General features: G+C 48.0%; 1 protein-coding gene across 1 annotated transcript in view; it reads right to left on the reverse strand.

Moving 5' to 3' along the window:
• LOC142696303 (uncharacterized) overlaps nt 1-22,377 on the reverse strand; it is a 69,913-nt gene that overhangs the window by 15,699 nt on the left and 31,837 nt on the right. The window contains exons 14-16 of the mRNA XM_075847634.1: nt 19,999-20,094; nt 19,629-19,724; nt 17,052-17,147 (exon numbers count right to left, since the gene is read on the reverse strand). Of these exons, the coding sequence (XP_075703749.1) occupies nt 17,052-17,147; nt 19,629-19,724; nt 19,999-20,094 (288 nt within the window). The remainder of the gene's footprint in view (nt 1-17,051; nt 17,148-19,628; nt 19,725-19,998; nt 20,095-22,377) is intronic.

Consider the following 22,377-nt stretch of genomic DNA (forward strand, 5'->3'; position numbering starts at 1 on the left):
TAGACAGGTTTTTTTTTGAAGGAGGAAGCCATCTCTTCACCAGTGTCCGTTGTTGAGGTGGAGTTCTCCGATCACTGTATGATTATTTTTTCTTTGAACATTGCAGAGACCCTCCAGATGGGAAGAGGTATATGGAGGCTGAATTCTACTCTCTTGGAAGAAGCGGAGATAAGACAGGCCTTTGAGGATTTTCTTCAGAGCCAGGTACCTTTGTTGGATCTCAGTGGTACTAAGTCTGAGTGGTGGGAGTTGTTTAAAGTCCGGGTGGCAGGATTTTTCCGCAGGCTCTCGAGCCTCAGGTCCATGAGTAGGTACCGCCTATATCAGGAACTGAGGAGGAAACTCGAACATCTGGTCTCAACCGGGGGTAGTGGGGAGGAGATCTCCGTGGTGAAAGCTTTGCTCAGGAGGTGTCAGTATGATAGGCACACATCTTTAGTTCTTGAGAGGGATTTCGGGAGGTACCGCTCGCCCGACCCCTACAGGAACTGTAAGATGTCAGTGAGTCGTAAGGTTGTGACAGGACTGATTGATAGTACAGGATCTCTGAAGAGATCCAAATCAGGGATCTTGGAGGTCGTCAGATCCTTCTACTTGCACCTCTTGGGGAAGCAAGATCCAAACCGAGACGAGATGTCGGCTTTCCTGGCTGAAACCATCCCTGAGCCAGGGGTAGACCCCTCTCTCTGTGTTTTGATAGATTCGATCAAGGAAGAGGAAGTGGGATTGGCGATTGATGGGCTTGCCCTCAAAAAATCGCCAGGGCCGGATGGCTTAACATCCGAGTTTTATAAGACTTTTAAAGGAACCCTAGTTCCCCTCTTGACTGAGGTGTTTAATGAGTGCCTTTCCTCGGGTACTTTGCCAATGTCAATGAGGAGGTCGGCCTTGATCGTTTTATCGAAGGGTAAAGACTCGACCCGTATTGAGAATTGGCGTCCCATAGCGCTGCTCAATACGGACAGAAAGGTTCTCGCAAAGGTGCTGTTTAATCGGCTGGTGAAGTTTGCATCCCGGCTCCTTTCGCCGGTCCAGCATTGCTCTGTTCCAGGCCGTAGCACATTTAGTGCTGTCCTCAGTGTCAGAGAGGCAGTGGAGCAGGGAAATTCTGGTCGGTGGGAGGGGTACATCCTGTCCTTGGACCAGGCCAAGGCTTTTGACCGGGTGGACCACGAGTACCTTTGGTCGGTCCTTCTGAGGTACGGCCTACCGGGGGGGTTTGTCAATTGGCTACAGACCTTATACACTGGGGCTGAGACTTTTGCGCTGGTGAACGGTTGGGTTGGAACCCCCTTTGAGGTTGGGTCTGGTGTCCGCCAGGGTTGTCCCTTGAGCCCTTTGCTATATGCGTTCGCAATTGATCCTTTTCTTAAAAGGATCGATCGTGGGCCATTGGCGGGAGTCGGGGTCCAAGATCAACCGGGATAAGTGCAAAAGTCTCTGGCTGGGAGGAGGAGATCCTGGTTTTGATCTCCCGGACACCCTTCCAGAGCCTCAGGGGTCTGCTAAGATCTTAGGAGTCGAATTTGGCCCGGGTGATTACCCCAAGAAGAACTGGGAGGATAGGCTGAATCTAGTTGCCCAGAAGGTCGACCAATGGAAGGGTTGGTCCTTAACCCTGAGGGAAAGGGTTCACTTGGCCAAGGCCTACCTGGTGCCCATGTTGCTTTACCTGGGCAGTGTGTGCATCTTGCCAGAACCTCTCTGGACTCGGGTCTATAGCCTGTTCTTCCAGCTGTAATGGGGGAACAGGCTCAACCTAATCAAGAGGGAGGTTACTTACCTACCAAGGACACTAGGCGGGTTAGGTATGGTTAACCCGGTGGTGTTCCTAGTGAACACCTTTGTTAAGATCAACCTGGCAAACCTCTGGCAAGAGAGGGCTCCTTGGTGGATATCCTCCAGCAGGGGGTGGTTTCGGCCTTTCTTCCAGGAATGGGAGAGAGGAGGGCAAGTGAAAGACCTGCGTACACCTCACGGACATCTCCCGGCTTATGCCACCCTGGCGCTGAAGATTGTTCGCCGGTGGGGTCTGGAGGTGTGGGAGATCAGGACCATGTCGAGAAAATTTCTTGACAGGAGGGTCCTGATGACCCACTTCCAGAAGCCCCTGGCGCTCAAAGACTGCCCAAGTAGTGACCTCGGGGTGGGATTAAAACTTTTAAATTCAGCGAGGATTCCCCAGAAGTTTTGGGATCTGGCTTGGCGTTGCTTCCATGGGAGACTGTATGTGAGGGACAATCTAAAGTGCAGAAGCTCTGATGATCGGGATTGCCCCCGGGAGGAGTGTGGCGGAGTGCTGGAAAGCATGGAGCATTTCCTGCTTCATTGCCCTTTCAATACAGAGGTATACAAAAGGGTGGGAGCCTCCATTGGTTGGCCAGGCCTAACCAGCCTCTCCTATGCTGGGTGGGCCTATGGAGTGTTCGGAGACCTTGGTGGTAGGGACCATTGCACCTTGTTTCTAGTCAGTATAGTGGTCAGGCACTTTATGTGGAATGCACGATGTCTAGTTTCTACCCAGAAGAAAATCCTCCTAGTGGATGAGGTTGTTAGCAATATCATGGGTGACCTGGTGAAGGTGCATTCTTTGGAGGTTGGCAGATTGGGAGCATCCAAAGCCTCTCGTCTTTGGAGGGGCTTTTCCTTTTGGGTGCCTTAATGTGTCTGCCTTCATGAGGGAGGGGGAGTCGTCACCGGTGCTCAACTGGAGGTGGGGGTCTGCGTTCCGCTGAGGCACCAATAAAAAATATAGCGATAGGACTCGGAATAAGGGAAAGGTGAGGGTCAGCATAGGGTCAGCTTTCAATAGGGTCAAGAAAGGGTTAGTAATAGGGTAAGGAGATAGGGCAAGCGATAGGGAGGGTGCAGCGGTGGACGTGGTACCTTGGCCTCTGGGGGGGGGCTTTCCCTTCTCTCTATCTGGTGATGGGCTAGGTAAGCACTGGAAGATTTTTGTTTTGTTTAGGATTGAAATGGCAGGAAAAAGGTTTACAAGCGACCGAACTTGGTGCTTTCGGGTACGGTGTATTTTGTATATGGTTTGGTATTTGGACAGGTTGGTGACGTGTATTGTATTATAATGTAGAAATGTTGTTAGAATAGGGATAGACTTAAGGGGGTTAATAGATAGGTTGGGAGGGGGTCGGGGGGGGGGGGTTTGCCTGACCCAGCCCCGGACTATGCGGACATGGGAGGACATGGGGCGGGGGGCTGGGCTGGGGTGTTGGGTGTGGTGGTGGGGGCCAGCATCTGGACTATGCGGACGTGAGAGGACATGAGGCGAGATGCTGGCTGGGGTGGTGGAGTTTAGGTAAGAAGGGTAAGGTTAGGGAAAGTCAGGATGTGTATAGTGTGATTAAAAAATATATATATATAAAAATAAAAAAAAGGATAAAAAAAAAATAAAAAATTGGGATTAGTATTATTATATTTTGGATTGTTTTTGTTATTATTATTATTATTTTATTTGTTATTATTATTATTCTTTTATTTGTTATTATTATGGTGTTTGATTATTATCATTATTATATTGTTTCTTTAGGCCCTTGGTTGACGCGGGTCGGGGGACTTTCTGTTAGTACTTTGGATTACGTTTATATGATGTTTGTATATATTCTAGTTATTGTTTAGTTTCGGATGAAGTGTAGATGTAAGTATATAAGAGTGGGGTGTATGTGGCCGGGTCTGGTATCGTTTTCTCTTCTCATATACAGAGATGTATATAAGAAAATTTGTTTATAAGAATTGGGTTGTGACTTTTTGGTTATATGGAATTAGTTATGTATTTGTTTTTCAGTTTATGTTTTGTAAATTTATATAAAATAAAGAGATACAGGATATAACTCAGGATCAGTACAGGATAAGTAATTTAATGTATGTACACAGTGACTCCACCAGCAGAATAGTGCGTGCAGCTCTGGAGTGGGTGGAGTAGGACGTGTGGAGAGAGCTGCTGAGACAACCGTGCAGGCCTTGGATCAAGGGACTTTCCTTATCCTATCTGCCCAGGCCTCGTAACATCTGCCTGGGCTTGGAAAGTACCCTGAGGGGGGTTCCATCCTAGGATGGAGCTTCAGACCTCTACCTCCCGGAGCATGCCAGCGGGGGGTAGAGGGTCATCCCAGCTGGCTGGGAATATGCAAACGGTCGCGGGGGTGAGGAGATCATCTCGGGGCAAGGCTGTCCTGGCTCCCCCCGAGGCTGGAACCCTGGATAAGGGTATGGAGACGCGGTCCGGCAGGGTGATAGAGGTGTTGTCATCTGGAGAAGGACCAGCACTGTCCGGACATTTGGATGGCAGTCATGTGGAGGAATGGGGAAAGCTGAGGACCGGAGAGACGGTGGAGAACTTCAGCTCCCGTCTGGCTATGCGGTTGAAGGGTTATCGGGACCTCAGGAAGTCGCTGCAACGGCTCCGAATGGACTTGGCGGTCGCCAGAGGAAGGGCTGCAAAGGCCTCAGGAGGTAAGAGGTCCCGATACCATTTAAATGTGAAATCCTTGTTGGAGGAAATAAAAGAAGTGAAAGAGAGACGTGATGAGATTGTGGCAGGCGGAGGGGTGTTTGGAGAAAAATTAAAAAACGAAGACAGATTTGCCGAGATGGCAGCACCTATAAAAATAGAATGTATGGAGGAAGACAGCAGAGCCCCAGACACAGCAAAGGAAAATGTGGTGGAGGAAATGGAGAGTGAAAATGTAAAGTCCAGAGAAGTCTCAGATTCTGAGGCACCGAGAAGCAGTGAGGAGGAGGAGGAGGAGGAGGGTGGACTCACAGCTGGGAGAAATCAGGAGAGCTGTGAAACTGACAGTGAGCGGCCTCCAGGATTACTCACACAGATCCGTAATGTGGAGTCGCCGGTATCCTTCCAGGGATTTTGTTTTGGTGCGGAGTTACCCGCAGAGGAGGAAAAGGAAAAGAAAAAAAAATTTAAGAAGAAAAAAAAGGAAAAGGAAAAAAAATCTGCTAAAGGTTCATTTAAACTGGTGTATACAGCAAGATCCTTCCTGTGCTCTGAGCCGGATGAAAGTCAGGATCAGGGCACAGGTCCCGCAAGACCCCCAGGTCAAGCCTCTGCAGTGGGGCTGGAGCGGGAATGCGGGGAGAGTGTTACGGGTCCGGCATTAGAACACGTGGTGGTCAAAATGGCGCCGGACGCCAACCCCTGCAAAGGGGGCGGTGATGGTGGCCTGGTGATGCCAGGGGGTGTGTCCCCGTGTCCGGTGGATGGCAAGCCGGGAAACTGGTCTTTGATGCGAGTCAGGGGTCGGGAGAACGGGTAAACCAGAAACCGGATGTGGTGTCTGAAAGCCGGAAGTCTGTCGGTGTCGCAGTAAAGTCGGCAGACGTTCCGGACAAGGGCGGTCACAAAGGAAGCTCCGGCTCTGTTGGCCACTCCTCTGTGGGAGGGGGGAGTGGTCTGGCACCGGAGGCGGCTCCAGTCACATTAGTGGCTCCTTCGTCCGCATTGCTGAAAAGTGGAGATGCTGGCGTCAAAGACGACGGTGGTCCCTCTCCCAAAAATGTTCAGTGCATAGAACAGATGGAGGTTAATGAGGCGGAGGGAACTGCGGGGACACCGCTTATAACATCTGGTGGCGTCCCTGCAAAGGTGCCTGATGATGAAGAAGTGTCTAATCAAACAAAATGTAAAGAAAAAATGCATAATATAGAACCAGGCCTGGCCGGAAGGATGACTGCAGGGGGACCTGGTGGGTTAAATAAAAAAGTTGCGGCTGTGGATGTGGATGTGGAAACTGCTGGGGGTATGCAGGTGTCTGTAAATAGAGTTGCTGGAGTGTCTGCTGGTAATGGGGTGTTGAGTGCTGTGTCTGTAGGTGGTGAGGTGGTGGGGATGGGGTGTCAACCAGGGGCAATAATCCTGGCGCTCCTCTTGCTGTGACATCCGGCAGGTCTTATGCTGGTGTGGCAGCGGGGGGACAGAAGGCCCACCCATCTTCACCCTCAAGGTCCGGGGACGATAACTTGCAACAACGTCTCTTTGACGCTTTAAGAGAGGGAAAGCAAACCCTAACCATAGGGGGAGCGCAGAAGGACCTGTCTTTCTGGATAGACAGATATGGTCTAAATGCCTTCCGAGAGCAACGAGGAGATCAGTAGTCGCTCCCAACAGCCGGGCAGGCTGTAGCCAGGAGGAATGTGGTCCGTCTCCGGTGGCGTGGCAATGATGCGTGCCCTCCCAGAAAGAGGGTGGTGGAGCTGCTGCTGGGGATGGGCTTCAAGGCGAGTGACATCTTTGCCTTGATACATCCTCATGGCTCGGTCGAGTTTGACATCAGCTTTGTTCACCTGGGGGGCCTTGAGGTCTTCTGGGGGAACTACGAGCTGGTGAAGGACGAGCCCGGCTGGCGAGACTTTGCTGCACAAGCAATTTCTCGCCAAAGTGGTCCCAAGAGAGTGACCGTTCTTACCCGTAACGAGTCACTCTCTTGTATTGATATCATGACCTGGTTGGGAAGGTACGGAGAGGTAGTAGAGATGCCACGGAAGAACTTAGATGAGTTTGGCATCTGGTCAGGGGCCTGGACGTTCACGGTTAAACTAAGGCGTCTGGGACAGACGGTGTCCCACATACCATCGTCTGCTTTCCTGGGAAGAGATCTGATCCTTGTCTTCTACCAGGGGCAGCCGTAGCTGTGTTACCGGTGTGGCGACCCCTCACATTTGAGTGCAGGCTGCAAGGTGCAAAAGTGTGCTCATTGTGAGGGGATTGGTTATCTAGCCGCATCGTGTGACCGGATTCGCTGCAACCTGTGTGGTGACTTAGGTCACCTGTTCAGTCGGCGTCCTCGCTCTGTTGTCAATGCTTGTTCCAAACCTGCAGAGGATGAAAGGAGGGAGGCCTCTGTGGGTGAGGGTGCGGGCAGAGATGATGGGGTACAGGGGCAAGGGAAGAACGCAAAGAAGGGTCCCCCTTCTCGCCAGAGAAGGGTGGAGAAGTGAAGGAAGGAGAGGGAGCGGAGGGCGCTCCAGGAAACTGGGACGACCTCTGATTCGGATCTGGATGCCCCCCTGAAGCTGATGCCCCTGGGGAGGCCGAATTGAACGGGGAGATGAGGAGGATCCAAAGGGAGCAGAGGGCTGGGGACTCTCAGTCCTCCCACTATGAAAGTGTGGGGGAGGAGGAGAGGACTCAGCCTACAGCAAAAGGGACACCGGGCAAAACCCAAGGGCCAAGTAGATCTGGCCCCGCCCTGGCTCAGGAAAGTAAATCCTGTACCCTCCTGGTGCACTCTACTGATCGATACCATGCTCTTGTGGACGTTCCAGCCTCTTATAGTAAGAGGGAGGGCATGGTAGGGGGCCCTAGAGTCATTGAGCCTCCCCTGCTGCAGGAGCCGTTGTCCCCAGAAGGGGAGGTTGACCCGGAACTTGGGGATGAAGATGGGAATAGGGTGGTGAGTATGGACTCCTCAGTTTGCAAAAAGCGAGGCAAAGAAGGGGAGTCCTCATCAGATAGAGGGGGGGGTGGGAAAAAGAAAGCTGTCTAACTCAAACATCCATGATGGCGGCACCCACTCCGTTGACGCTGGCATCAATTAATGTTGCCAGCATTAAATCAGATAGGGCGAGATTTGCAGCCTTTGATTTTCTTGGCCGAGTTGAAGCTGACATTTTGTTTTTGCAGGAGACCAGGCTGTCACTTTTGGCAGACATCGTTAAATCTAGGAGGGAGTAGCGACGCGGGCCCTCCTACTGGTCTCTTCATGAGTCGTAAAAGTCTCTTCATGAGGATTAAACCTTTCCTTTTTTCAGGCCGTCAAGTTATCTTTGGAGGGGACTTCAATACTGTCTTGAGGCCCCGAGATAGAGGAGGTTCCGGAGATAAAAAATTGACCTATGATAGTGTAGCATTAAAAAGTATAGTTAGCAATGCTCGCCTGGTGGATATCCACATCAGGCATACCCCAGGCCACTCGGGTTTCACCTATCGTAGAGGTAGTTGTAGGTCTAGGATAGACAGGTTTTTTTTGAAGGAGGAAGCCATCTCTTCACCAGTGTCCGTTGTTGAGGTGGAGTTCTCCGATCACTGTATGATTATTTTCTCTTTGAACATTGCAGAGTCCCACCAGATGGGAAGAGGTATATGGAGGCTGAATTCTACTCTCTTGGAAGAAGCGCAGATAAGACAGGCCTTTGAGGCTTTTCTTCAGAGCCAGGTAGCTTTGTTGGATCTCGGTGGTACTAAGTCTGAGTGGTGGGAGTTGTTTAAAGGCCGGGTGGCAGGATTTTTCCGCAGGCTCTCGAGCCTCAGGTCCATGAGTAGGTACCGCCTATATCAGGAACTGAGGAGGAAACTCGAACATCTGGTCTCAACCGGGGGTAGTGGGGAGATCTCCGCGGTGAAATCTTTGCTCAGGAGGTGTCAGTATGATAGGCACGCATCTTTAGTTCTTGAGAGGGATTTCGGGAGGTACCGCTCACCCGACCCCTACAGGAACTGTAAGATGTCAGTGAGTCGTAAGGTTGTGACAGGACTGATTGATAGTACAGGATCTCTGAAGAGATCCAAATCAGGGATCTTGGAGGTCGTCAGATCCTTCGACTCGCACCTCTTGGGGAAGCAGGATCCAAACCGAGATGAGATGTCGGCTTTCCTGGCTGAAACCATCCCTGAGCCAGGGGTAGACCCCTCTCTTGGTGTTTTGATGGGTTCGATGAACGAGCAGGAAGTGGGACTGGCAATTGATGGGCTCGCCCTCAAAAAAATCGCCAGGGCCATATGGCTTAACATCTATAAAACCTTCAAGGGGACCCTAGTTCCCCTCTTGACTGAGGTGTTTAATGAGTGCCTTTCCTCTGGTACTTTGCCAATGTCAATGAGGAGGTCAGCCTTGATCATTTTATCAAAGGGTAAAGACTCGACCTGTATTGAGAATTGGCGTCCCATAGCGCTTCTCAATACAGACAGAAAGGTTCTTGCGAAAGTACTGTTTAATCGGCTGGTGAAGTTTGCATCCCGGCTCCTTTCGCCGGTCCAGCATTGCTCTGTTCCAGGCCGCAGCACGTTTAGTGCTGTCCTCAGTGTCAGAGAGGCAGTGGAGCAGGGGAATTCTGGTCGGTGGGAGGGGTACATTCTGTCCTTGGACCAAGCTAAAGCTTTTGACCGGGTGAATCATGAGTACCTCTGGTCTGTCCTTCTGAGGTACGGCCTACCGGAAGGGTTTGTAAATTGGCTCCAGACCCTATATGCTGGGGCAGAGACTTTTGCGCTAGTGAACGGTTGGGTTGGAACCCCCTTTGAGGTTGGGTCTGGTGTCCGCCAGGGTTGTCCCTTGAGCCCTTTGCTATATGTGTTCGCTATTGATCCTTTTCTCAAAAGGATTGATCGTGGACCATTGGCGGGAGTCAGGGCCGGCCTGGAGGGGCCGCTCAGAGGGTGGTTGCGTACGCGGACGACGTCTCCATCTTTGTCTCCTCGAAAGGGGAGGCAGAATGGGTGAGGTTGGAAGTGGAACGTTACTCGTTGGCATCTGGGTCCAAGATCAACCGGGATAAGTGCCAAAGTCTCTGGCTGGGAGGAGGAGGTCCTGGTTTTGGCCCCCTGGACACCCTTCCAGAGCCTCAAGGGTCTGCTAAAATTTTAGGAGTGGAGTTTGGCCCAGGTGATTACCCCAAGAAAAACTGGGAGAGTAGGCTGACTCTAGTTGCCCAGAAGATCGACCAATGGAAGGGTTGGTCCTTAACCCTGAGGGAAAGGGTTCACTTGGCCAAGGCCTACCTGGTGCCCATGTTGCTTTACCTGGGCAGTGTGTGCGTTCTGCCAGAACCTCTCTGGACTCGGGTCTACAGCCTGTTCTTCCAGCTGTTATGGGGAGCAGGCTTAACCTAATCAAGAGGGAGGTTACTTACCTACCAAGGACACTAGGCGGGTTAGGTATGGTTAACCCGGTGGTGTTCCTAGTGAACACCTTTATTAAGATCAACCTGGCAAACCTCTGGCAAGAGAGGCCTATTTGGTGGGTATCCTCCTGCAGGGGGTGGTTTCGGCCCTTCTTCCAGGAATGGGAGACAGGAGGGCAAGTGAAAGACCTGTGTACACCCCATGGATATCTCCCAGCTTATGCCACCTTGGTTCTGAAGGTTGTTCGTCGGTGGGGTCTGGGAGTGTGGGAGATCAGGACCATGTTGAGAAAATTTCTTGACAGGAGGGTCCTGATGACCCACTTCCAGAAGCCCCTGGCGCTCAAAGACTGCCCAAGTAGTGACCTCCGGGTGGGATTAAGACTTTTGAATTCGAAGAGGATTCCCCAGAAGTTTTGGGATCTGGCTTGGCGTTGCTTCCATGGGAGACTGTATGTGAGGGGCAATCTAAAGTGCAGGAGCTCTGATGATCGGGATTGCCCCCGGGAGGAGTGCGGCGGAGTGCTGGAAAGCATGGAGCATTTCCTGCTTCATTGCCCCTTTAATACAGCGATACACAAAAGGGTAGGGGCCTCCATAGGTTGGCCAGGCCTAACCAGCCTCTCCTATGCTGGATGGGCCTATGGGGTGTTCAGAGACCTTGGTGGAAGGGACCGGTGCACTATGTTTTTAGTTAGCATAGTAGTTAGGCACTTTATATGGAACAACCTATAGGGGAAGTGGTCAAGTATTAACCCAGACATAATAAGTGATATAAATTCATCTTTATTGACAGACAGATACAGATTAAAAATGAGTCATGCAATGTTTAAAAGGGCGTCAGCCTATGCAGGATATGTGTGATATTAATAGGGTACGAGCATAATGAATAAAGACATATGGAATAAATGCATATATAACAGTTGTGTGCTACATGCACGTAACTAACAATAAAAAAGGTGCATATATAAAGTGCTTGTGGGCAAAAATGCTGTCCTAAGTGAAAAAACACCATTGTTTGGTTTAACAGTGTATTATGTATGTAAGGCATGAACAGCAGAATAGTCCGGGCTCATAGGCATAAAGTACAGACTAGACCCAGGCGTCTCCCCTATGCGGTGATGTGAATTTGGGTATGAACCTCCACCTATTCATTTAGACATTTGGCTGTCATTTTCCTGGGTCTAGTCTGTACTTTATGCCTATGAGCCCGGACTGTTCTGCTGTTCATGCCTTACATACATAATACACTGTACGTTGGGAAGACGATACAAGAGTTTAGGAGGAGAATCTCCAAACATCTTAGTACGATCAATCTAAAAGAAGACACTACTTTGTCTAGACATATGCACCAGACACACGGAGGCAACAGCAAATTACTCCACTTCTGGGGGGTTACCCAGGTCAAATTGGGCCCTAGGTCTGGAGATTTGGACCGCAAACTGTTGCAGGAGGAAGCACGATGGTTTCATCGCCTACACTCGCCTACACTCTCTGAGCCCCTCGGGCTTGAACGAGGGATTTACATCTCTGAAAATACTCATAGGTATAAATGATCAGCCTCTACATTCAATTCATATTGGCTTTGTGCCTACTATTATTCTCACTACTAATATTATGATCAAGGAGGTCGACAGACAATTATCACGTTATGACGGCGCCAGGCTCTCTCTTTTTTTTCTCCGCCTCTCAACGTTTTTAATTATAATTAACATTAATAATTATTGAGACTTTGCAGTTAATCTCTCCTATCATTTCTGGGGTCAAACATATGTTTCAATATACTGTATTCTGATAGCACTTGTCCTAATTTATGTGGAGTTTACTTTCTATATTCGATTACCTATCCAACCCCCTCCCGACACTTTTGAGAATTGATACTGTAACTTACACGGATGGGTTGTTCTTCCTATCCAGTTAATGCACCTTATTGACTATACTTATTAAAAATATTTTGTAAGATTTGGTCGTCTATACCCAAGGTGTAATTCCTATCTAGACTGTATATCCTTACCTATATCCCTGTGTAAACGTTATCCTTCTGATCCCTATTCACTTTGATTGGCTAGCATATAGTCACACACCCCTACAACGTCACTGGAGATTCCCATAACAGAGAGAATTGTCTGATGCGCCGTCATTGACCCCGATAACCCCTGACGACGCTGCATCTGTGGCGAAACATGTCGGGGGGGGGGCTACTCTCTTTTAATTTTAACTCATGCTTGGTCTTTGGGCTCAATATCTATTTACTGAGATGACTGCTGCGGACACCAGCGGTCTCTGCATTTAGGCTGCACGTCTTATCTGACAGACGCTGCGGACACGTGCACTCTGCCATACGTATGATACCTATATACTTAGGTGACTTCTGCTGATCCCAGAGGTCCCTGTATTTAGGCTGCACGCCTTGTCTGGTAGACGTTATATACACATGCACCCTGCCGTACTTAAGTTCATTAGCCCGCTCCACGCATTGGCAATTTGAACCTTTTATGTTTGTTGTGTCTGTTAGTCCTTTTGCTAAATATAGAATAATAAAAAATACTAAACAATTTTAATGGTGTCTGGGAAATAGGGCTATTCTGCCTCTGCCATCTGTTCGTTAGTTTATATATTCAGCCTGCCAGCTACCAAGGGTCTATCATTTATTTGTTAGCAATATTGCTGGGTTAATCACCCGTTTCTTTGTCTGACCCTGTTCACACTGTGAAAAAAAAAAATCGAATTAATTACTGATACATTTGGGTTATGGCTGGTTTCCTATCGAAAAAGCCTAACTCAGAGAGTCTCTCCGCTGAAGTTGCATATGTCTTTTCCACTGACAAAATTCCTATACATCAGTTTGATATTCATACAGCATTTAAAGACTTGGAAACCTATATTCAACAAAGAATAGTGTATAGAGGGTTACGTATCAAATTTGTAATGATGGGGTAAGGAAACAGACAAGTGAGCCCTAATCTACCCGCCGCTCAGTCCCTGCCTACTTGCAACGACCCGCCCTAGGCGACGGGGTACAACTGGGCGACGGTCCCTACGCTCAATAAGTGCACGACAGACAACAGACAAGGGTACACAGAAGCAAGGGAAAAGGGGCAGTTGCCCACGGCAACACCGTGAGCAACAAGAGTGGTGAACGAGCCGAGTCAAACCAGGAGTGTACGAGGTACCAAACGTAGAGCAGAAGAGTAGTGAACAAGCCGAGTCAAACCAGGAGTGTACGAGGTACCAAACGCAGAGCAGGAGAGTAGTCAGTAAGCCAGGGTCAGTATGGAGCAGGATCAAATAGTTCAAGAAGCTGCAGCAGGGCCAGGAAACCACACGAGAAGAATCACAAGCAAAGGAGGAACAGGAAAGGCAGGTATAAATAGACAGAGGGCGGGAGCTAGCTCCGTCTGGCCAGGCTGTGATAGGCTCTCCCACTCCTAAGCCTGCCATCCTGAGTGGTGGAAGATGGAGTCAGTCTCACAGACATAGAAGCAGGTGCAGACTGATTACCTATGGGCGTGGATACAGAAGCTGTGCCTGGCAGATCCTTAACAAATATAGTCCGAAATCTTTACCGTAATGACAGTACCTTCATCAAAGGCTGGGAGGACCTCTTGACTGATCGTTCCCTTCGAATGCTAAATTATTTGTTAGAATTTGAAAAACGAGATCATAATATCACTGTTGTCCAACTTGAAAAAGAAATTGCGGACATACAGACGTTCAATTCCCTTCCTGAGTTCAGTACATTTGAAATCAAACTACAAAAGAGTATTGAGAAATTACAAGGTGAAATAAAAGAGCGGAATCACCGCAAATATATCCGCGATCGAAGGGATTTTGATTCGGGACAAGCCTATTCATACAAAACACGCGCGTATCCCACCTCTAAACAGAGGACTACTTTTACGGATTTCTCAGAATCTGATGCTTCGGGTACTGATGATTCCAGACCATCCAATGAGACTTTTAGACCAGGTAACAAATGTAACTCCTCTAAGAGAACTCCATCATCGTCAAAATCAACAGTAGGAGGTCACTCTAATTACACCGGGACATGTCTACCTACTATTTACAGTTCAAAATCGATGTCCTCTATCTCTGCTACTTCACCTGCACCATCTTTTGTGGGTATACCATCGACACCCCGCACCACCGGCATAGAATCATTAAATGGAGGGAACAATTGGGGTTCGTCAAGCATTGTCAATACATCCATGACCCCATTACTACATTTCCTTTTTTAGGACCACCCAACTCACGTTGGGGTCCGAAACAATGACACCACCTATGACACTTGACCCTAAATATGATGACATGCAGATTTTTAATTTATCCTCGCGACTTCTAAATCCCTGTCAAGAAGCTTTATTACGCAAGGGACTTTCCTACACTCCGGCGCCTGCCCATTATGGATCGTTCAGACTACGCACGTATGGTCCATAAATTACTAGACGACACCTCTACATATGTCATTTTGGGAAACCATCCCACCGATCGTTTTCTGGTGGAACGACATCTCCTCCTTACAGAGGCGAAAACCAAAAGTCTAATTTCCAAGGATGAATTCAAAACGCCTGTATAATCCTAATCCCACTCTGTCTACTTTTTATGCATTACCTAAAATACATAAGGCCATCATCCCTCCCCCTGGTAGACCCATCGTATCAGGGAATGACAATCTCACACAGGGGATTAGTCTATACGTAGACGAAATCCTCTCTCCGTTGTCTCCTCATTGCCTTCCTTTCTAAGGGATACCAAGGACACTGTGGCCAGGATCCAGGAGATCAATGTCACTCAATCCACTATATTGGCCAGCATGGACGTAGAATCATTGTACGCTAATATTCAGCACCATCTACGTTTAATTGCAGTTAAACACTTTTTTAAGTGCCAAAGGTACTCAATTTCAGTTACACAATGAATTTGTTTTATCACTTGTACAATTCCTTCTTACACATAATTTCTTTATTTTTGACAGGCACGGCTATGGCCACTGTTTGCGCACCCACGTATGCGAATTTATTTCTGGGGTGGTGGGAAGACACTATTGTTTTTACCGATGATTTACTTTTTTTCACTTCACATATTTTATTTTGGGGGAGATTCATTGACGATAGTCTCATTTTTTGGGACGGTGACTCTAAATTATTCAATGATTTCATGTCGGTGCTTAACAATAATAGTATAGGAATGAGATCCACTCATGAGACACACAACAGTGAGATCCATTTCCATGATTTAAAGATCTCTTTGGATCCCGGCGGCGGTGTCCATACAGATATATTCAGGAAAGCCACGGCCACAAATAGCTTTTTACATTGGCAGAGTCGCCATCCACCAGCCCTTACAAAGGACATACCAATTGGCCAGTATCTCAGAGCAAAGAGAAGCTGCTCTGATGACCAATTATTTCAAATAGAGTGTGATGGACTATACAAAAAAATTCATGGCACGTGGTTATCCCAAACATGGCTACATAGGGCAAAAGCGACAAACAGACTAAATCTTCTCCAGGACAAAGATACTAAATCCATCATCAAGGCTGAGTCACCCAATGCCATTCGCTGCATAGGTACTTATGAGATCTGTTCTTCTCAGGTTATGGATATATTACATAGATATTGGTCAACATAAGTGAAATAAACACAGTGGCAGCAGTGGCAGCATTACCTAGTCATAAAGATGGCAGAGCATACGTAAAGACATGGCGGAAGATCAGGACGTGATGACATGCGGCACAGGAACAGAGCGCCTCATCCTTATATAATCAAGTATTCGTGAAAAACGGGATCATGTACGGCGCTGCTACTCAATAATGATGCATGAGTTATTATATGATGTTTATTTGATGAAGGCTACGCGTTTCAATGCCATTGAAACGCGTAGCCTTCATCAAATAAACATCATATAATAACTCATGCATCATTATTGAGTAGCAGTGCCGTACATGATCCCGTTTTTCACGAATACTTGATTATTTTACACGGGGGCCTATTGGCGTGACCGTTTGGGATTTCGGCAGCAGCACTCACTGCTATTCACCTGTCTTAAGTGATTGATCTACCCTTCTGTGGTAAGCATCCATTCGTCATCAATTGACTGTTATTCTGGGCTTACTCACACTATGTGGCGCCGTGTGTGTTTCTTTCATTTATTCATCCTTATACAGGTTTCCCTACACGTACCCTGATCACTGCCTAATACACATGATGCCGTTTCTGTAGCGTTATTTGGCATTTCTGTACCTTTGTACTATTATATTAGACTACTTATTCATTTCATACCTGGTGGTGGTGGATTCAGGACTCTAGACTTTGAGATGGGTCAGGTCTGTTACCCTCTTGGTATATTTATGGATAGACCTTTTTGCTGCTGCTCTCCATGATGTGACCATTTGTATTTTGATTTTATTTCATGTGAAACCTTGTATTGTTATTTATATTCTTTTACAATACGAGGCTGTTATTCGTGCTATACTATATTTCGGGGTGTTCAGTCCCCTTGCTTTACTGCTTTTAGGTTGTTTCTGCAGTTGTCGGGGATTCCCTTTTTTGAGGCTTTTTGTAGGTTTACTATTACAGGATAGTGGACACAAAAAGGACGAGGAATGTTGTGGGGTCCGAATCTGACCTTTTATGTGCCCTGGACTTCAGTCTGTGACCACTTACAGCAGGGGGTGGCAGCGGGAGGTCAGGATCGGGTCCCATGTTGTATTATTATAAGTACAGTGGATAATGCGCCACTGAAGGGTGGGGCCTCGTTCACATCTACGTCAGGGTCCCGTTGTGGCGTTCTGTCTGAGCGTCCCGTCAGAACGGAACCCCGACTGAAAGAAACGGAAACCATAGGTGTCAATGGTGATGGATCCGGTGCAAAAGGTTTTCGCTTGTCCCCGTTGTGTGAGGGTGACGTCGTTTTGACAGATTCAATACTCTAGTCGACTGCGCTATTCATTCCTTCACAACAACGGAACCTTTCACAACAGAAATTAGCAAAGTTTCCGCCACCATTGAAATAAATGGTGATGCAAACGTAAACTCAGACGGAACGCCAGAACGGAGCCCTGACGCAGATGTGAACGAAGGCTTAGCGACTACTTAGCGTCTGCCCCCCCCTCCCGGAGATAACAGCGGACAACAGCAGGAACCACGTGAAAGAAAGCTTGCAAATAATCCGAAAAACCTCACCTATCTGGCAGCGGGCACCGAGCCACCCACTGGGGCACACACACTTGTTGACGTCAATGCATTTGCCTCCGTTCTGGCAGGGAGGAGAGCAGAGGGCTGTGGGGGAGGAGCAGATATCAGGTTATTAGCAGAATATCATAGGTAAGTGCCCCCCAAATATCCACCTATATGTATAGTGTGTGGGGTGTGAAAACTAATGCAACGGCCAAACAGCCCTTAGACATATAGTAACATATAGGAATCATTTTAAAACAATATTATACTATGTTTAAGAGTGTTACATAGGACTGCAGGTAACATCTACTACATTATCTGTACTCAGAGAGTTATCACTGTGTGTTATCTGTGGTGTTACATAGGACTGCAGGTAACACTACTACATTATCTTTACTCAGAGACCTATCACTGTGTTATCTGTGGTGTTACATAGGACTGCAGGTAACATCTACTACATTATCTGTCCTCAGAGAGTTATCACTGTGTTATCTGTAGTGTTACATAGGACTGCTGGTAACATCTACTACATTATCTGTCCGCAGAGAGTTATCACTGTGTTATCTGTGGTGTTACATAGGACTGCAGGTAACATGTACAACATTATCTGTACTCAGAGAGTTATCACTGTGTTATCTGTGGTGTTACATAGGACTGCAGGTAACATCTACATTATCTGTAATCAGAGAGTTATCACTGTGTTATCTGTGGTGTTACATAGGACTGCAGGTAACATCTACATTATCTGTAATCAGAGAGTTATCATGGTGTTATCTGTGGTGTTACATAGGACTGCAGGTAACATCTACTACATTATCTGTCCTCAGAGAGTTATTACTGTGTTATCTGTGGTGTTACATAGGACTGCAGGTAACAAGTACAACATTATCTGTACTCAGAGAGTTATCACTGTGTTATCTGTGGTGTTACATAGGACTGCAGGTAACATCTACATTATCTGTAATCAGAGAGTTATCACTGTGTTATCTGTGGTGTTACATAGGACTGCAGGTAACATCTACTACATTATCTGTACTCAGAGAGTTATCACTGTGTTATCTGTGGTGTTACATAGGACTGCAGGTAACATCTACTACATTATCTGTACTCAGAGAGTTATCACTGTGTTATCTGCAGTGTTACATAGGACTGCAGGTAACATCTACTACATTATCTGTACTCAGAGAGTTATCACTGTGTGTTATCTGTGGCGTTACATAGGACTGCAGGTAACATCTACTACATTATCTGTACTCACAGAGTTATCACTGTGTGTTATCTGTGGTGTTACATAGGACTGCAGGTAACATCTACTACATTATCTGTAATCAGAGAGTTATCACTGTGTGTTATCTGTGGTGTTACATAGGACTGCAGGTAACATCTACTACATTATCTGTACTGAGAGAGTTATCACTGTGTTATCTGTGGTGTTACATAGGACTGCGGGTAACATCTACTACATTATCTGTACTCAGAGAGTTATCACTGTGTTATCTGTGGTGTTACATAGGACTGCAGGTAACATCTACTACATTATCTGTACTCAGAGAGTTATCACTGTGTTATCTGTGGTGTTACATAGGACTGCAGGTAACACTACTACATTATCTGTAGTCAGAGAGTTATCACTGTGTTATCTGCGGTGTTACATAGGACTGCAGGTAACATCTACTACATTATCTGTACTCCGAGAGTGATCACTGTGTTATCTGTAGTGTTGCATAGGACTGCAGGTGACATCTACTACATTATATGTACTCAGAGTTATCACTGTGTTATATGTGGTGTTACATAGGACTGCAGGTAACATCTACTACATTATCTGTACTCAGAGAGTTATCACTGTGTGTTATCTGTGGTGTTACATAGGACTGCAGGTAACAACTACTACATTATCTGTACTCAGAGAGTTATCGCTGTATTATCTGTGGTGTTACATAGGACTGCAGGTAACATCTACTACATTATCTGTACTCAGAGCGTTATCACTGTGTTATCTGTGGTGTTACATAGGACTGCAGGTAACATCTACTACATTATCTGTACTCAGAGCGTTATCACTGTGTTATCTGTGGTGTTACATAGGACTGCAGGTAACAACTACTACATTATCTGTACTCAGAGTGTTATCACTGTGTTATCTGTGGTGTTACATAGGACTGCAGGAAACATCTACTACATTATCTGTCCTCAGAGAGTTATAACTGTGTTATCTGTGGTGTTACATAGGACTGCAGGTAACATCTACTACATTATCTGTACACAGAGAGTTATAACTGTGTTATCTGTGGTGTTACATAGGACTGCAGGTAACATCTACTACATTATCTGTCCTCAGAGAGTTATAACTGTGTTATCTGTGGTGTTACATAGGACTGCAGGTAACATCTACATTATCTGTACTCAGAGTGTTATCACTGTGTGATCTGTGGTGTTACATAGGACTGCAGGTAACATCTACTACATTATCTGTACTCAGAGAGTTAATTTGGCTCTGCTACATCTTTATATACTAGTACATTGTGCTGTGAGATATATATACAGAACCCCCGTGTTCCCATCATGCTGATCCCAACATACGTGTCAGACATTGTACTCCGCTGTATCCTGATGAGCACTGACAGGTTTCGGGGGCTACGCAGCGACCATCATTTGTGCACGGCAGCTCACACACCGCTAAATGAAAGAACCAGCGTTACCAGTATTTGGCATGAAACTTCTCCATGTGATCTAAATATTATATTCTGCAACATTATCAATATTAGCTTTACTGATCTAGTACTGATGCTGAATTACATCATGTCCTATCCTCCAGCCACATCCAGAGCTGCAACAACAAATACAATTTTGAAAGAAACTTTGGATGTGACTGGAGGATAAAACATGATGAGTTTGTATCAGTAGGGTAATCTCCACTGATTCGTCTCCCTGCAGCTTCTTCCACTCATACCTGTCTGGCAGCCGGGCCCAGTCCACCCAGGTGGGCAGGCGCACATGTTGTGTCGCATGCAGGTTCCTCCGTGGGCACAAGGCGGGGAGCACATGGCTGAGAAGACAGAGACGACAAGTGATAATTATAAATCCACATCTAATATACCGTATTGAACGCAGAAATAAAATACAAACAATAATACATGTTGATGTTGGCGCCACCTGGTGGTCACCTGTATTACTGCAGATTCATTTACAACGATCTCTAATATATAGGTGTATTCTGGCTCTAATAACCACAATGAGTATAATTCAGACCGGAGCAGGTAAAGTGAATCGAGTGAAATCATAAACCCCCTTTAACATAAAATACAACACAGTAATGTGTTACCGCTCAGACGGCACTGACTGTCCAACGTGTAGTCGGTCTGGACGCTTTCAACCAGTGGCGTAACTAACGCCGTAGCAGCCGTAGCGACTGCTACAGGGCCCGCAGCATGAGGGGGCCCGTGTCGCCCGCCGGCACGGGCCCCCACCATGGCCTGAGGCTCCGCTAGCTGCCGCTATGGCTGCTACAGCGGGACGCCACTGAACACTACGGCTGAGCAGGGAGGTATCTCCCCGCTCTGCCATTAAACAACAGACATGTATCCCCCCTCCACAGGACATGTATCCCCCCTCCACAGGACATGTATCCCCTCTCCACAGGATATACACAGGACATGTATCCCCCTCTCCACAGGACATGTATCCCCTCTCCACAGGACATGTATCCCCTCTCCACAGGATCTCCACAGGACATGTATCCCCTCCCCCCCCCTCTCCACAGGACATGTATCCCCTCTCCACAGGATCTCCACAGGACATGTATCCCCTCTCCACAGGACATGTATCCCCTCTCCACAGGACATGTATCCCCTCTCCACAGGACATGTATCCCCTCTCCACAGGACATGTATCCCCTCTCCACAGGACATGTATCCCCTCCCCACAGGATCTCCTCAGGACATGTATCCCCTCTCCACAGGATCTCCACAGGACATGTATCCCCTCTCCACAGGATCTCCACAGGACATGTATCCCCTCTCCACAGGACATGTATCCCCTCTCCACAGGACATGTATCCCCTCTCCACAGGACATGTATCCCCTCTCCACAGGATATGTATCCCCTCTCCACAGGACATGTATCCCCTCTCCACAGGACATGTATCCCCTCCCCCCCCCCCTCTCCACAGGACATGTATCCCCTCCCCCCCCCCCCCCTCTCCACAGGACATGTATCCCCTCCCCCCCCCCCCCTCTCCACAGGACATGTATCCCCTCCCCCCCCCTCTCCACAGGACATGTATCCCCTCTCCACAGGATCTCCACAGGACATGTATCCCCTCTCCACAGGACATGTATCCCCTCTCCACAGGACATGTATCCCCTCTCCACAGGACATGTATCCCCTCTCCGCAGGACATGTATCCCCTCTCCACAGGATATCCACAGGACAGGGGATACATGTGTGATCGCTGGCATTGATAGGGAGACCGGGGGACTGAAAGTCCCCCGAAGTTCTCCATCACAAACCTCGGACTTCCGGGGTCTGTGTCTGCAGCTCCGTAGAAATGAATGGAGCGCCGGTCGTGCTTCTGCTCATGCGTGACCAGCGCTCCTTTCATTTTTATTGAGCTGCGCAGACGCCGGAAGTCAGAGGTTTGTGATGGAGAAGTTCAGGGGACTTTCGGTCCCCCGTTCTCCCTATCACTGCCAGCGATCACACATGTATCCCCTGTCCTGTGGAGATCCTGTGGAGAGGGGATACATGTCCTGTGGAGAGGGGATGCATGTTATTTGTAGGACACACTATAGGTCACATTTTTTTTGGGGGGGGGGGGGGGGGCTGTATGGCGTTCCCTGCAGGGGGGGGCGCTGTATGGCGTTCCCTGCAGGGGGGCTGTATGGCGTTCTCTACAGTGGGGGCTGTATGGCGTTCTCTACAGTGGGGGCTGTATGGCGTTCTCTACAGTGGGGGCTGTATGGCGTTCTCTACAGTGGGGGCTGTATGGCGTTCTCTACAGTGGGGGCTGTATGGCGTTCTCTACAGTGGGGGCTGTATGGCGTTCTCTACAGTGGGGGCTGTATGGCGTTAGCGCCATACAGCCCCCTCTGTAGATAACGCCATACAGTCCCCCTGTAGATAACGCCACACCGTCCCCCCTGTAGATAACGCCACACAGTCCCCTGTAGATAACGCCATACAGTCCCCCCTGTAGATAACGCCACACAGTCCCCCTCTGTAGATAACGCCATACAGTCTACAGGGGGGGCTGTATGGCGTTATCTACAGGGGGGACTGTATGGCGTTATCTACAGGGGGGGCTGTATGGCGTTATCTACAGGGGGGCTGT

Source organism: Rhinoderma darwinii (assembly GCF_050947455.1).
Source record: "Rhinoderma darwinii isolate aRhiDar2 chromosome 5 unlocalized genomic scaffold, aRhiDar2.hap1 SUPER_5_unloc_52, whole genome shotgun sequence".
In the NCBI taxonomy this organism is placed as follows: domain Eukaryota; kingdom Metazoa; phylum Chordata; class Amphibia; order Anura; family Rhinodermatidae; genus Rhinoderma; species Rhinoderma darwinii.